Source organism: Balaenoptera musculus, chromosome 11, assembly GCF_009873245.2.
Source record: "Balaenoptera musculus isolate JJ_BM4_2016_0621 chromosome 11, mBalMus1.pri.v3, whole genome shotgun sequence".
In the NCBI taxonomy this organism is placed as follows: Eukaryota; Metazoa; Chordata; class Mammalia; order Artiodactyla; family Balaenopteridae; genus Balaenoptera; species Balaenoptera musculus.
The window spans coordinates 35,492,919-35,506,334 of record NC_045795.1 but is presented as its reverse complement, the minus strand read 5'-3'; the positions used below and the strand labels follow the sequence as shown (position 1 = coordinate 35,506,334).

At 57.5% G+C, this 13,416-nt stretch overlaps 1 protein-coding gene across 1 annotated transcript; it reads right to left on the bottom strand.

The window, feature by feature from the left end:
• Window positions 1-629: 629 nt before the first annotated feature.
• On the bottom strand, window positions 630-13,012 carry KCNK17 (potassium two pore domain channel subfamily K member 17). Its single transcript, XM_036869764.1, has 5 exons — window positions 12,732-13,012; window positions 9,467-9,581; window positions 6,733-6,893; window positions 6,089-6,263; window positions 630-1,373 (listed from the first exon to the last, which is right to left on the bottom strand). The coding sequence occupies exons 1-5, from the start codon at window positions 13,002-13,004 to the stop codon at window positions 1,066-1,068; spliced, it is 1,032 nt and encodes a 343-aa protein (XP_036725659.1). The 5' UTR covers window positions 13,005-13,012; the 3' UTR covers window positions 630-1,065.
• Between the last annotated feature and the right edge of the window lie 404 nt (window positions 13,013-13,416).

Genomic DNA, 13,416 nt, shown 5'->3' with positions numbered 1-13,416 from the left:
GAGGGGAGCAGAGTTGCAGATGCCCACTGAGGCCAAGCACCCAGCTGCCCCAGGTGATCTGCAGGTGCTGGCTGGTACTGCCAGGGGATCCTGGCTGGGCTTGGGTTCCTGGGTGAGGTGGGGACCACACAGCTATGTGCTGCTTTAGTGGCAACCCTGAGTGAGAGACAGAAATGCTTAGGGTGAGATGCTCTGCAAACAGAAGTGACCCCTGCAAACCCTACCTGGCTTTGCAAACTGTGGTTGGAGCCTTCAAATGCAGTGGAGCATGTTGAGGCAGGTGGAGCCCACTGGCCTGTCCTGGGCTTTTCTGTGGTGTGAGTGAGTGAGTTATAGAGCACGAATTTAGCAGCTGAACTGGGACCAGCTGCCTGCTGGCTGTATCAACCTTGAGAGTTATTAGCAAATCTTTAGTGAGTTTACCTGGAAGGTCTCTGGGGTTGTGGGGGCCTGCAGTGCGAGCCTCAGTCCGCTCCCTCCACCAGTCCTGGGCAAACTCACCTGGGGAGGGAGTGATTTCTCTTTATGTATACTCCAGTCTCAGAAGCTGCCTTTGTCTCTGGTGTGTGTGTCATCCGGAATTGGAATTAGATTTGGTTATGAGTGACAGAAAAACCCAATTAATAGTGTTTTAAATAAGATCGACATTTATTTCTCTCTTACATAAATGAAGTCTGGTGGTATTCAGTCCAGGTTTGTTATGGTGGCTCTGCAAACATCAGGAATCCAGGCTCTTTCTATCTTGTTGTGTCACCAATCTCAAACATGGCCTCTACCTCATGGTGCAACATGGCTGCCAGAGCGCCAGCCACCATATCAGCATTGCAGCCAGCTAGAAGAAGGCCGTGGTAAAGAGGAGCATCCGACACACACTGAAAGTCACATCCGTAATAAGTCACACAGAATACTTCTCTGTGTATCCTGTTGGGCAAAATTTAATCATATAGCTGCACCTAGCTTTAAAGGAAGACCAAAAAATGTAGACTTTAGTCTGGGCGGTCTTATGCCAAGCTTAAAATCAGGGATCTTGCTGCTGAAGAAGAAGGTGGAACAAATGGAATATAGCTAGCTGTCCTTTCCAGAGCATGAGACTTGAACAGAGGGTTCTGGGCAATTCATGATTACAGGTCTCTCCAGATAGCAGCCTGGCTGTGGGGAGTGGGGATCTGCCTCCCCATCCAGGCCCTGCCTCCAGCTTCGGGGCTTGAATTTCCCCTTAGAGCTGTGGCAGTAGCAGGGATACGATCCTCGTGGAGCCTCCAGCAGGGAGAGGATCAGTTTGATGATCAAGGCCAGCCATGCCATCCCAAAGAGGATCCACAGAGACACTGTGTTCTTGTACCACAGAGGGTAATTCCGGGAGGGGTTCATCCCTGGGGGAGAAGCAAGGTCAGAGGACAGAGACCTGGGAAAGTCAGGGCCATGTTCCCAAAACAGAAACAGACATACATGGCTTGATGTGTCTGAGCAGAATGTGGGAAGTCCAGACTGGGTTGAGATTGCTGGTCTTGTGGTCACCTCCCTTGGATTCTAGGAAGCCTCCCTGGATTAACTCCTAGGGTTTAGAAGCTAAAATTCCTCTTTGTCTTTCTGAAGGACTCTGTGCTCTATCCCAGTGGTCCTCAAAGTGGGGTCCAGCAGCATTAGCATCCCCTGAGAGTTTGTGAAAAATGTGAATGACTGGATTCCACTCCAGACCTATGGAATCAGAAACTCTGGGGGTGGGCCCAGCAATCTGTGTTTTGACAAACCCTCCAAGAGATTCTAATGCCTGCTCTGTGGTTGGCCTGTTTTTGTGTTTGGTTTTCTCACGTCTGAAGGAAGGGAGCTTTCCAGGAGCTTTAGGAAGAAGATTCTCATCCTACATTCTCATCCCAATGCCCTCCATCTGCTTCTCCGGCCTCGCTTTGCATGCCTCTCCCCCTTGAGTGCTGTGCTCTAGTCACCCTGGTCTTTCCCCCATTTCTGCATCTATCATCTTTCCTGCCCCTGGGCCTTTGTACTTGCTGTCCTCTCAGCTCAGAACGCTCTTCATTTCCTCACCCTTCGGATCTCAGCTCAGACTTTACTCCCCAGAGACTAGACTGGGCCCCTGTCTCCCACAGTCTGTATGTTACTTACCCTCTCTGGGCCTCAGCTTCCTCATCTATAAAATGGAGACAATAAGAGTGTCCACCTTCTAGGACTGTTGCGACTATCATATGGGTTCATATCATAAAGTGCTCAGGATGGTGCCTGGCATGTAAGACCTATAGTCAGGTGATTGCTTTCCTCGCCTTTGGATCCCCACACTGTGCCCCAACACAGTCAGGACTGGATAAGGAATGAGTGAGGGAGGGGACGGATGGAGGCTTAGAGAAGCTGTGTCAAGAGCTTACTCCATCACTTAGTTCTTCCCTCTGCTGGGGGGTCTATCTTATCAGATCAGGATTGTTCAAAGGGCAGAGATCTGACCTCTTACTTCCTTGACATCGTCATCTGTCTCAACTCCCTGTACCACCCACCCCTCTGTCCACCCCCTATCCTGCCCTGCTGGCCCCAACACAACCTCTTTTCCCTGTCTTCCCCAGCCCGAGCCCCTCTCCTGGGCCCCCCAGCTCGGGGATGAGCCCGCAGCCCTGGGCCCGACATCACCGCCTGGCAGGAGCTGGGATTGGATTAGGCTGATTGGGTTACACGGCCACCATTCCGCTGGCGGTCCCAAATGAGATCAGCCGTGAGCCAGCTCTCTGCCCCGGCTGCCCGTCAGCTCGACTTGCTCCTGGCAACGGAGGGGAGGAGGTGTTCTTCTCCCCTCTTATTTCATTTTTTTTAGCCGAAATCATAAGTGGCAGGAGACTTGGCAGCTGGCAAGGCGCTCAACGGAATTGCAAATGCAATTGGGGGAAGTGGAGGCTGTGAGGCAAGGGAGGAGCATGCGGCTGGGACCTGGGGGCTGTCCTGGCCATGGCGTTGGGGCCAAGAGGAGCGACTGTGAAGACAACACGCCCTGTGGCTGCTGACACAGGACAGTGGACGCCCAGAGTCCAGGTGGTGGACCTCAGCATTCCCATCCAAGAAAGGGGTTTCGCCCTATCCCTGGAGGACAAGGAAGGCTGAGAGACATGGGGAAGAAGTGAGGGTGGGTTGTCCCCTCTGAGCTATGGAAGATTCTAGAACATACGTGTATGAGGGTCCCTGGCTTGGGAGTCTATCCTAGATCTGTCCTTGGCTTGCCTGCTCTATGACCTTAATCAACTTCTTTCCCCTCTCTGGGTCTGTAGATGAGGCAGTCGGGGGCTGGTTGTACAGACTGGGCACTGCACAACCCTAAATCGTTGCCATTCACACAGAGCATGATGAGGATGGCACCCATGGACTGTTGCAGCCTCTGTCCTTGTCCCCCTTTGACTCTTATGACCTTTAAAAATGACAAGTATTATCATGTCACCGGCCCAGCTCCTCTGAAAACCATAAGTGCTTTCCTTTAGTCTTAGGACAGAGTCCAAAATCCGTGACTCGGCCTGTGAGGCCCTCTATGTGACCGGGCCCTGCCTCCCTCTCCACCCTGAGCTCTCCCCTTCTACGCTGGACATGGGCGACCATGAAATACTCTTCCGACCAGCCCAGCCATAACAGCCTCAACCCGGGGCTGTGTGATCTACAGAGGGCAAGTGAGGGTACATGTGGTCACTTGTCACGAGACACTGAGATGGCTGCAGAGGGAAAAGTGTGAGTAGCACATCTCTGGAGATGTGGTGAAGGGAACAGTTCTGCCTGTTGCCACTCGGTGGGAGTGGGCTGCCCGGCAGTCCCTCCGGACTTAAAGGGCCCTCGTGGGTTCACACCAGGCCTTCTCAGTCAGAGTTTTGGTGGAAGGGGACTCTGGGGGCCCTGCGCCTCATACACCAGCCTCCCTGCCCTGCCAATCCCCACAGGGGGGCTCACGGGGTAGCAGGGACCCTGAACCGCCCTCCTCACTCCTGCAGCTGTGTGGATGCCTCTGCCACCCCCGCCCCCCCGCCCCCCGCCCCCCCGGTGGTGGCAGAGGCCTTGCCTCACATTTCCAGGTTGCCCATGTCTAGAGAGGCCTGCCCCCTCCTCCCCCTGCCCCGCCTTCCCTCAGGGGGCTGTGGGGCCTCTGGATATCCTCACAGAGTGTCCTCAGTAACCCCATAAAGGTTCCTCCGGGCAAGCTTCTAGGGGAGCCTGCTGTCAGCTATTCCCATCTAGGACCAAACTTTGGGAGCCCTAGTGATCTGTGGCCACAAAGAGACTGCAGTTGGGGGTCCCATTCCCTCTTCTCCTCCCCCCTCCTTGCACTGGGCACCCTCAGAGAACAAGGACTTGTGGGTTTAGGGCTATCACTGGGGGCACATCCTGAGTTTCATCCTTTGAGCCCTGGGGTAAGGTGGAGGGCAGTCAGTGGAGGGGGGCAGCTGTTGCAGGAAAGCACTGAAGGTTTTCAGAGGATCTGGGCAGGTGACATGATAGCACTTGTCATTTTTAAAGGTCATAAGAGCCAAGGGAGGACAAGGACAGAGGCTGTACCAGTCCATGGGTGCCATCCTCATCGTGCTCTGTGTGAATAGCAACCCGTTAGGGTTGTGCAGTGCCCAACCTGTACAACCAGCCATATGCAACAGCCCTGCTTAGACTAGGGAAATGGCAGTGGGAACAGAGAGGAGAGGACATATCCAAAACTCATTCTCTGAGCTCTGAGGGGGGCAGATGCGGCCCTTGGGGATGGTGGGCTCAGCTCTCCTCAGATACATCTCTCCTCTCTGAGGGTAGGAGTGATAGCATGACCCACTTGACCCACTTGGAGGAAACTGTCTCAAAGATTCTCTTCCAGAGCAACAGCCTCCCTTCCAAGACAGAGGATATCAGGAAGGGGCAGCATGATGCCCCTGACACCGGACCTTGCTTCCTGGGGAAGGAGAGGTTTAGGGAAGGGGACTTTGCACACAGGCCAGAAAGCACTGAGGAGTCTTAGACATCACCTAGCCCAGCCCCTCATTTTATAGACAGGAACACTGAGGCCCAGAGAGGGGATATGTGAGGCTGTCTGGAAAGGGTTAAGAGTTCTGGAGTCAGATCAGAAGTCATATCCTACTAGCTGTGCAATCTCAGGCAAACGTCTTGGCCTCTCTGAGCTTCATCTTCCTCCTCAGTAAAATGTGGTAACAATCATCACTCTCGGGTTGCTTAATGGGCTAGCTGTTTGTTACTTTCGTAGGACCTCATTTCAATATTCCAGGCTGGGTTCTGATTGTTTCTGAAGGAGAGCAGAAGGGCAGGGCCTCCTTCTCACTTTAGGGCCAGAGATCTGAAGGAGGGCACAGAGCCCCTTGAGGCCAGTGTGGTGGTGCCAGTGGCCACTGCTCATTTGGTGACCCTTTTAGGGGTGGGGAGTGAAGGGGGATGTGGCTGAGCTGGGGGTCCAGCCACCCCTGCGCCCCGCAGAATGTCCCTCTGCTGCCACCTGCTGGGCAACTGCCACAGCTTTTTGCAAGGACAGTCGCTTCCGGGGGCCCTTGACTTGCCCACGATGGGTGATGACCACTGATTAAACCCCACATTGGACCCTCTGGACCACACAGCCCTCTCTTACTGACAGAGTTTGGAGGCCAATTGTTTGGGGGTTAGGGGAGGCTGGGATTTTCTGATTCTCCCAGACTCTTCTGCCAGACCCCCTGGGCTGTGATGTGGGCTTCGTGGCCCTGAACCCAGGGGCATTTCGTGGGGTGGGGTGAAGTGGGGAGGAGAGACCCTGGGACAACGATGGACGGGGGAGAGAACTCAGGGCCCCCCTTTATCTGATGAGCTTTAAGAATAATAGGTGCGCCTGTGGAATCCTCAGGCTTTTCAGGACGGCCAGAAGTGGGGCTTACACAGCCTGAGGCATAGGGTTCAAACTCCACTTTTAGCTGGGTGACCTTAGCCCTATCACACCACAAAGGCAAGTTGAACCTGCCAAAGCCCGCGTCCTCTGGACTTTGCGCCTCTAAACCCTTACAGGGCCTGGCACGCAGCAGGTGCCCAGGGACGCGGACTACGGGCAGATGGGTGGAGGGCGCCCCTCCCGCCTCCCGCTGGGGGTTCTCACCAATCACGTAGTCGCCGAAGCCCACGGTGCTGAGGGTGATGAAGGAGAAGTAGAAGCCCTCCACGTAGCTCCAGCCCTCCACGTGGGAGAAGAGCAGCGGGGGCAGCAGCAGGAAAAGCAGGAGGCCGGACAGGAGAGCGCTGGAGCCCACCAGCCACCGGGCCTTGGTCGGGTCCTGAGGGTGCACGCAGCGCCCAGCCCCCATGAGGCCTCTGCTCAGTGCATGGCGCCGGGGGCAGACAGCCTGGGGGGTACCGAGCCGACGGCAGGGTGGGCGCCACCCTCGTAAGATGGGGGGCTGCCTTTGGGGCCTCTCCACCTGGTGCGAGTTCTCCAGGCTCCTGGACAAGGCCTTGGCTAGCTCCAGGTCCCACTGTGTCTCCCCACTGATGCCCCTTTATTACTGAAGACCCCCGTTCTGGGCAGTGACCCCAACCCCACCACACTCCCACCAGCAACCCCGATTCCCAGAAGGATCCCTTGCTCCCACCAATGAACCCTTTTATCCACCACGGCCATCATTTTCTACCAGAGACTCTCCCTCCGGGTAGTGACAACCTGGCCATCCATGGCCCCGATTCCCTCCACAGCCCCCCATTCTAGAAGTGACCCGTCCTTCGCCCCTGTTCCCGCAGCCCCCTCACCTTCCAGGTGCCCCCCAGCACGCGGGCGCAGCTGTGCACCCCCTGCTGCATGAGATACCCCAGTCGGTTGAGCACCACGAGGTTGAGCGGGATCCCCACGAGAGCAAAGAGGATGCAGAAGAGGCGGGAGCCCATCGTGCGGGGGCTCAGGTTGCCATAGCCTGAGGCCAGAGGGGGACACTTCAGGGGGCCTTTCCACCTTCAGGGGCCCCCGTTCCTAACCCGCTACGGACATGGCAGCTGGTATGTATCATGGCCTTCCCTTCCCACGCAGGGCGCTATACTTGCTCCCTCAGTCCAGCCTCAGCCACCCTTCCCAGTGCAGACTATGCCCAGATTGACAGACTGGAAAACCGAAGCTCTAGGAGGGGCCGTGTGCATGAGCTCACACCACGAAGTGTGAGAATCCCGTCTGCCCTCGCTTCCTTTCCTCCCTCCCTGGGTGGGCAGAGGGATGCGGGAGAGGGGTGCGGGAGCCTGCAGAGCCTCCAGCCACTTCCTTCAGGATAGATCTGTTAGTTTCTCATGCGTTCCTTCACCATGGGATATCAGCCCCCCCATGGGCAGCAGGGACTTGCCGGCTTTGCTCATCACTGTATCTCCAGCACCTAGAACTATCTGGACCATACTAGGGACTCAGTCTTTTTGTTGAATGAATGGATGGGTAGCTGAGTGAATAAATGAGCAAGTTGGTGATGGGTTTTATAGATGATAAATGATTTCAGGGCTCAGGCCCATCCTGCTGGCCCAGAAGTATCTGTGTGCCTGTCAGACCCTGTTTCATTCTAGGGCTTGGAAAGTACAGCCCTCCCAGGGTGCTGGTCCTAGGGTAACAGGGGTGCCAAGGGGGCAGCCCGCTGCTGTGCCTCTCAGGACCCCTTCCTTCCCTCGTGGACTGTCCCACACGTACCCGGTCTCCCATCTCCCCTCTCCCCCTCCTTTGTCTGCATTTTCTCCGTGTGTGTGTGTCCGTGTGAGTATGTGTGTGGTCGGAATCAGAATCATGAACTTCCCTATTGTCCATCTCTGAATGGCTGTCTCTTTTCTCCTGCCATTTAGAATTCCCACCCTAAGGGTAGGTGCTGTTGGAAAGGGCAAGGATGGCCTCCAGCTGGGTTTTGAACTCCAACCCTGTGGCTTACTAGCTACATGATCTTGAGGAAGTTGTGCAACTTCTTTGTCTCAGCTTCCTCATCCGTGAGAAGAAGAAGAAGCCTTATCCTTGAAGGTTGGACCATATGGACAAAATGAGATCTCAAGTATAAAAGTGCTCCTTACGGTGCCTGGTACGTAGACCAGGCGTGTGGGGTAGGGTGGAGACCCCTTCCCCGGCCCTCCTCCCCCTCAGAGCCGGCCCAGACAGCTTTAGGGCAGCACTGAGTGGAGAGAAGAGACAGGGACAAAGTCCACATTAGGAATGGTAGAGCTGGGAAGAGAGAGGCTGCGAAACTCGGAATTAGGTGGGCCGAAGTCATGGGCCCAGGGCAGAGGGTGTAGGGGGTGTGGGGTTCAGAGATGAGAGACCCCCGCACATCTGGGAGACATGGCCCACAGTGACTGTGCATCAACATCCCCTCCTGCTCTGGAGCTCAATGAATGGTGGTAGAATGGGTATTTTTGGAATTCGTTATGTCAGCATTTGTTGAGCACCCACTGTATGCCGGGCCTTGTACTAGACCTGGGGGTGTAAGGGTGAATAAACACCATCCTGCCCCAACCTTCCGGGGCGCAGGGCCCATGGAGTCGAGGGGCCTCCCAAGCATGCTTGCTTCAAGGTGGAGGACTGCCCAAGCCCCCGGCAGCCTGAGATCTGCTTCCAAGAAGTATTATTTAAAGCCACAGGGAGAGTCCTCTGGGTGCATCTGCCTGGCTCCACTCTGGGGAGGAAGCGACTGGGAGTTTCCTGGGGCGTGGATGCTGGCCGGAGGTGGTAGCCACCAGTGGTGTCCGCCCGCCACCTGGTGGTGAGTCTGGTGTCATGCAGGCGCTCGGGCCGGGCGCCCAGGCGGGGTGATGGGGCAGCCCCTCTGGAGTTATTTCCTGGGTGTCAGAGCCGGAGGGATCTAGGCCACTCTTCTTCCCCAAACAACAGCCCCCAGGCACCCACCCAGGACAAGTTCCACCTCTGCTCTCCTGAGGACAGGCCTAGAGATGGGGGAGGGAGATCTAGCCCAGGGGTCCATGTGTGTGAGGGAGGAAAGGCATTGGAGAGGATGGTGATGGGGGCAAGGGGGTGCCTTAGTGAGCTGTGGAGAGGTGGGAAGGGCCACCTTCCCCAAGGCTGCGAACAGGGGGTCAAAAGGCTCTTTTTGGATTTCTGCCCCTTCTTCCTCCCCAACTTTCCCTTACCTCCCCTCTGCCTTCACCACTCCCTATCCCAGGCTGAGTGCTGGGTGGGCTTGGCTGAGCAGACCAGGACACTTACAGTGCCCAGCAGCGTCTTTACTGCTACCCGGGGGACCCTCAGCTGCCTGAAAGGCTGTGTGAGGCAGAAGTCCCCAGAGCAGCATTTCACAAACCTCCTGGGGACCTGGGTGCAATGCAGAAGCCGATTCAGCACATCTTCAGTGAGCCCAGGGTTCTGCTCCCAGGCGGTGCCCACACTGCTGCGTCTGTTTACGCTCAGAGTCAGGAGGCCCTAGTAACCCCTCCGAAAGTAACTGGTGCCCTGTCCCTCAGGGGAGGCCACCCTCCCCAGCCCACCCCCCCTCCCCCGGCCCCATCCTGCTCTTACCGATGGTGGTGATGGTGGACACGGAGAAAAAGAAGGAGCCCACAAACTCCCAGCGCCCCATGCTGGTGGTGTTGTCGAGGACGATGTCCCCATTTTGGTAGGCTTGGATGATGCCCTGGGGGAGAGGCTGTAGTGACCACCAGGCTCTGTGGGGCGATGGGGTCCCTGCACCCAAACACACACACAGACACACAGACACACAGACACACAGACACACACACACTCATGACAATGATCCCAGCCTGTCCGGGGCTAGGAGCCTCTTTCCCTCCAACCAGGGGCTCCCCAGGGGCAGGGACCATGGGGACAGCTCCTTCCCCTCTCTTCACCCCAGAACCCAGGTCAGCCCAGGATATCTCACTGGCCGGAAGAACCCCATTTGTTCTCTCCCCTGCTCACTCCTGTTCTTGCAACAAGCCCTGGTCGGTCCCAGCATGTGGTGTATTAGGGGACCTGAAGATAAAGGAGACATGACCTCAGTCTTCAGCAGGACAGAGCCAAAACCTTAACTAACTTTGATACAGTGCCGTCCACGCAGCTTTAGGCACACAGGCAGTGCAGCTGCATGATCCTGGGTAAGATATCCAACTTCTCTGTTCCTCAGTCCCCTTCTCTGTAAAATGGGAGTACTAATCGCACCCACTTCATCTAGTCGTTGAGGGTTAAATGAGGTATTAGGTGTAAAGACTTAGAACAGTCTGGAACATGGAACATGGGAAAGGTTAGCAGTTGCTATCATCATTACCACAAATATAATGCTGTTGCAATACAGATAGGGAAAGTGTGCATTCTGATGGCGGTAGGGGCAGAAGGCTTCATGGAGGGGGTGATGCTTTAGTTGGGCCTTCCTTGAGGGTCGGATAGGACTGTTCCTGGTGGAAGGACGTTTAGGTAAATGGGGCCGCAGGAGCAAAGACTGGGAGGGAGGACTGCGTCTGGGATGTAGAATAGGGAGACTGAAAGGTAGTTGGCAGCCAGGCCATGCTTGGCTCTGCCATGCCAGGGATGGAGTGGCAGGCCTCCCTCAAGGTCACTGAGCAAAGGGGAGGCAAGCTCAGGTATGTGTGCTCTGTGGCAACTGGCAGCATAGAAGATGCTGGCAGCTGGGAAGGGGAGAGCATCCTGCAGGGGTGAGTGATGGAGAGGGCCTGGGCTGCATCCTGGCACAGAGTGGTCCAGAAGGCACAGAGAGAAGATATTCAGAAGCCCAGGGCTCTGGCCTTATTTGGTGTGGGTAGTGAGAGAAGCATCTAAGAACTCTGTGAAGGTGTGTGGAGGTGAGGCCAAGGACAGAGATTTAGAACAGGTGGAGGAACAGGGCTGGGAGGAGGAGAACTGCTTGCTCTTTTCCCTGCGGGAATTTGAGGGCCGCTAGGAAGTTGCACGCACATGTCTGCACTCAGGGGGTAGATCTGGGTTGGAGACACCACATCCCTACTCCTGGGGATAGAGGAATCCACAGGGGGTTGAGGAAGGACGTGAAGTGGGGGTGGAGCAGGAGGGCGTGGAGAGGAAGAGATGAGAGCCCCCCAGGGATCCTTGGGAAACACCCACATACACAGATCTGCACTGAGGCAGTACTCATGGTTGACAGCCCCAGTGCCCTGGCTATGAACCTGTGCATTTGTGTTTAACCTCTCTGAGCCTCAGTTTCTCCATCTCTAAAATGGGGATGATAATAATGGCACCTACCTGTGAGGTAGGTGGGGATGAACCGAGTTAATACAGTAGGAACAGTGCCTGACACACAGTAAGTGCCACACAGAAGCATTTACTATCATTCCCGTTGCCATCATTGTCACGTTCCTTGGGCCCAGGCTGCTGGTAATTGAAGTTCACCACCTTTTCAAGGGGCGTGTCATGCAGCCCCCAGGACTAGGCAGTCGGGCTGTATTTGTAGAAGTTGAGATGTAGGAGGTGGAGGTGTCACATCAGATTCTTAACAGAGATAGTCCTTTCCCTGTCCAGCTCCAGGCCCGGCCACAGCGGCCCAGTCCCAGGGCTCAGGACTCTACCTCTTATCCAGTGCCCCCGTCCCTTCCCACCCGACACACTTCCCTGCTACCTTCTGGGGACTAGCTTTGGGCTGGCGACTCTGGAACACAGGCCTTGCCCTCCTCGCCAGAGGAGGCACCGGGACTGCAGGGTGGGGATGTCGGGCTCGGGGCGCAGCTATCTACACCCGCTGACCAAGCCACGGTACGGGACGTTGATGCTTCCGCCAAATCCGAGCAGCGCCCCGTCCCTCGTCGCCTGCCCAGAGTTGAAGGAGAACTCCGTCCATCTGTGAGGCCCTGCCCGGAAGGACCCTCGCCTGCCCGTCCTCCTACCCAGGCCCCGCTGGGTCTCCCCCACCCCCTCAGCAGTCTCTGTCCTCCGTGACCTCTGCATCCTCCCACCCGCCGCCCCCTTCAGCCCCTCCGGGCCTCCGCGGTTGGGGCGCCTCCGCGGTTGGGGCGGCGCGTCCACCGCCCCCCACCCCCCAGCCCTAAGACTCGGAGAAAACCGGGTTCAGCCGCGGAACGCCCCTGTGTCTGCTGCGCTCTTTCTCTCGGACCCGGGTCTGCGCATTTCGAGTCCCCGGACGCTGGCACGTGCACCTTGGCCCCATTCCACTTAGCCACGGTGCGGGGGGGAAAGAAGGGTGCCCTGCACCCCTTTCCTCCCAGACTCCAACCGTGGTGCTGTCGGGCTTGCTCATCCTTAGACAACGCCCAGCGCTCTCTGCCGTCCTCGCCCCCAATTCTCAAATTTGCACCTGGGTCTCCAGTGGAAGGGGCCAAGGGTGCCCTTTCGCCCTTCGCCCGCGGTCCGACCTCGACACAGCGCCGCGCGGTCCGCGCTCTGACCCTACGCCGCCCATACCCGGTCGGCCCCGCCATCTCTGGACCCCGTTAGTGCGCCCCTTGTCGTCCTCGTCCCCAGATTCGGGTGTGTGCGCCACGCAACTCTCTGCACAGGGAGGGTCACGCCCTCTCGCCCCGAACCGGGGACTCACGGCGCCGCGCTGCGCATTGCTCTCGCCGGAGCTGGGCTCTTTCCATCGGGGTCCAGCCCAGTTCTGGGGTCCCTACTCGGCAACGCGTGCCTCCGGTCGTCCCCGCGTCTGTGCCCTCCACTTTCTTTTGGAGAAGTGCTCCCGGCTTTGCCCTGACCGGAGCCGGTGCATGCCCTCTCGCCGCATGCCTGTGCACCCCGCGCTCCGCTGCGCCAGCCACCCCCCTACGCCCCACCGCGCGCCCGGGCCGCCCCGCTCGCCCCTGACCCGGATCAGCGAGTCCAGCGCCGGGCCATCCAGACAGGTGAAGTTCCGCAGCAGCGCCCACTTGTCGTGCTGGAATCTCTCGCTGGAATCGTGCGCCGCGGGGCTCTCCAGCAGCCAGAACACGCCGGCGCCCAGTACCAGGTAAGTCAGGTAGGCAAGCAGCAGGAGCAATGTGCCCGGCATCGCGCAGCCCCAGACCCTGCCCTCGGGCGCCTCCCTGGCTCTCCGCCTGCACTCAGCGAGAGAGGCAGGGAGGGCGAAGCCGGGAGCCATGGACCAGGACTGAGGCGGAAAGGAAGGGCTAGGAAGGAGCTGGGCTGGTCCCTTCTTTAGCCAGAGCCTGCCTGTGCCCAGTTTTCTCAGCAGAGGAGGCGTGCTGGGGAATGGGACAGCCCTGCCCCACCCCCACCGGGATCCAATCCCAGGGACAAAAAGAGGCCCAGCTGTGGGCATCTGGCCCCGCCTCGAATGTGTGTAGAGTGCCCACCCCCAGGCAGGCCTAGCTCAGGGAAAAGGGGAGGGCTGCTGGGTGACCGCAGGCGCTGGGAGAGAAGGGGCCCAGAGCCTCCCAGCGTCCTGTAGCAAACAGTGGGAGGGACTCCTGCAGACCGCACACAGGGTGAAGAGAAAGTGGAAGCGAAGTTTATTGTCCTGGGGCCCTGGGACTATTGCCACGGACTTGCTG

Excerpts from the sequence above, each read along its gene's own strand:
- KCNK17 (XM_036869764.1), bottom strand. The coding sequence starts at position 13,004 with ATGGCTCCCGGCTTCGCCCTCCCTGCCTCTCTCGCTGAGTGCAGGCGG. Across the intron at positions 9,582-12,731 it reads CGCTGGACTCGCTGATCCGG|GGCATCATCCAAGCCTACCA; the intron begins GTCAGGGGCGAG and ends CCTCTCCCCCAG. Across the intron at positions 6,894-9,466 it reads GTCCACCATCACCACCATCG|GCTATGGCAACCTGAGCCCC; the intron begins GTAAGAGCAGGA and ends CTCTGGCCTCAG.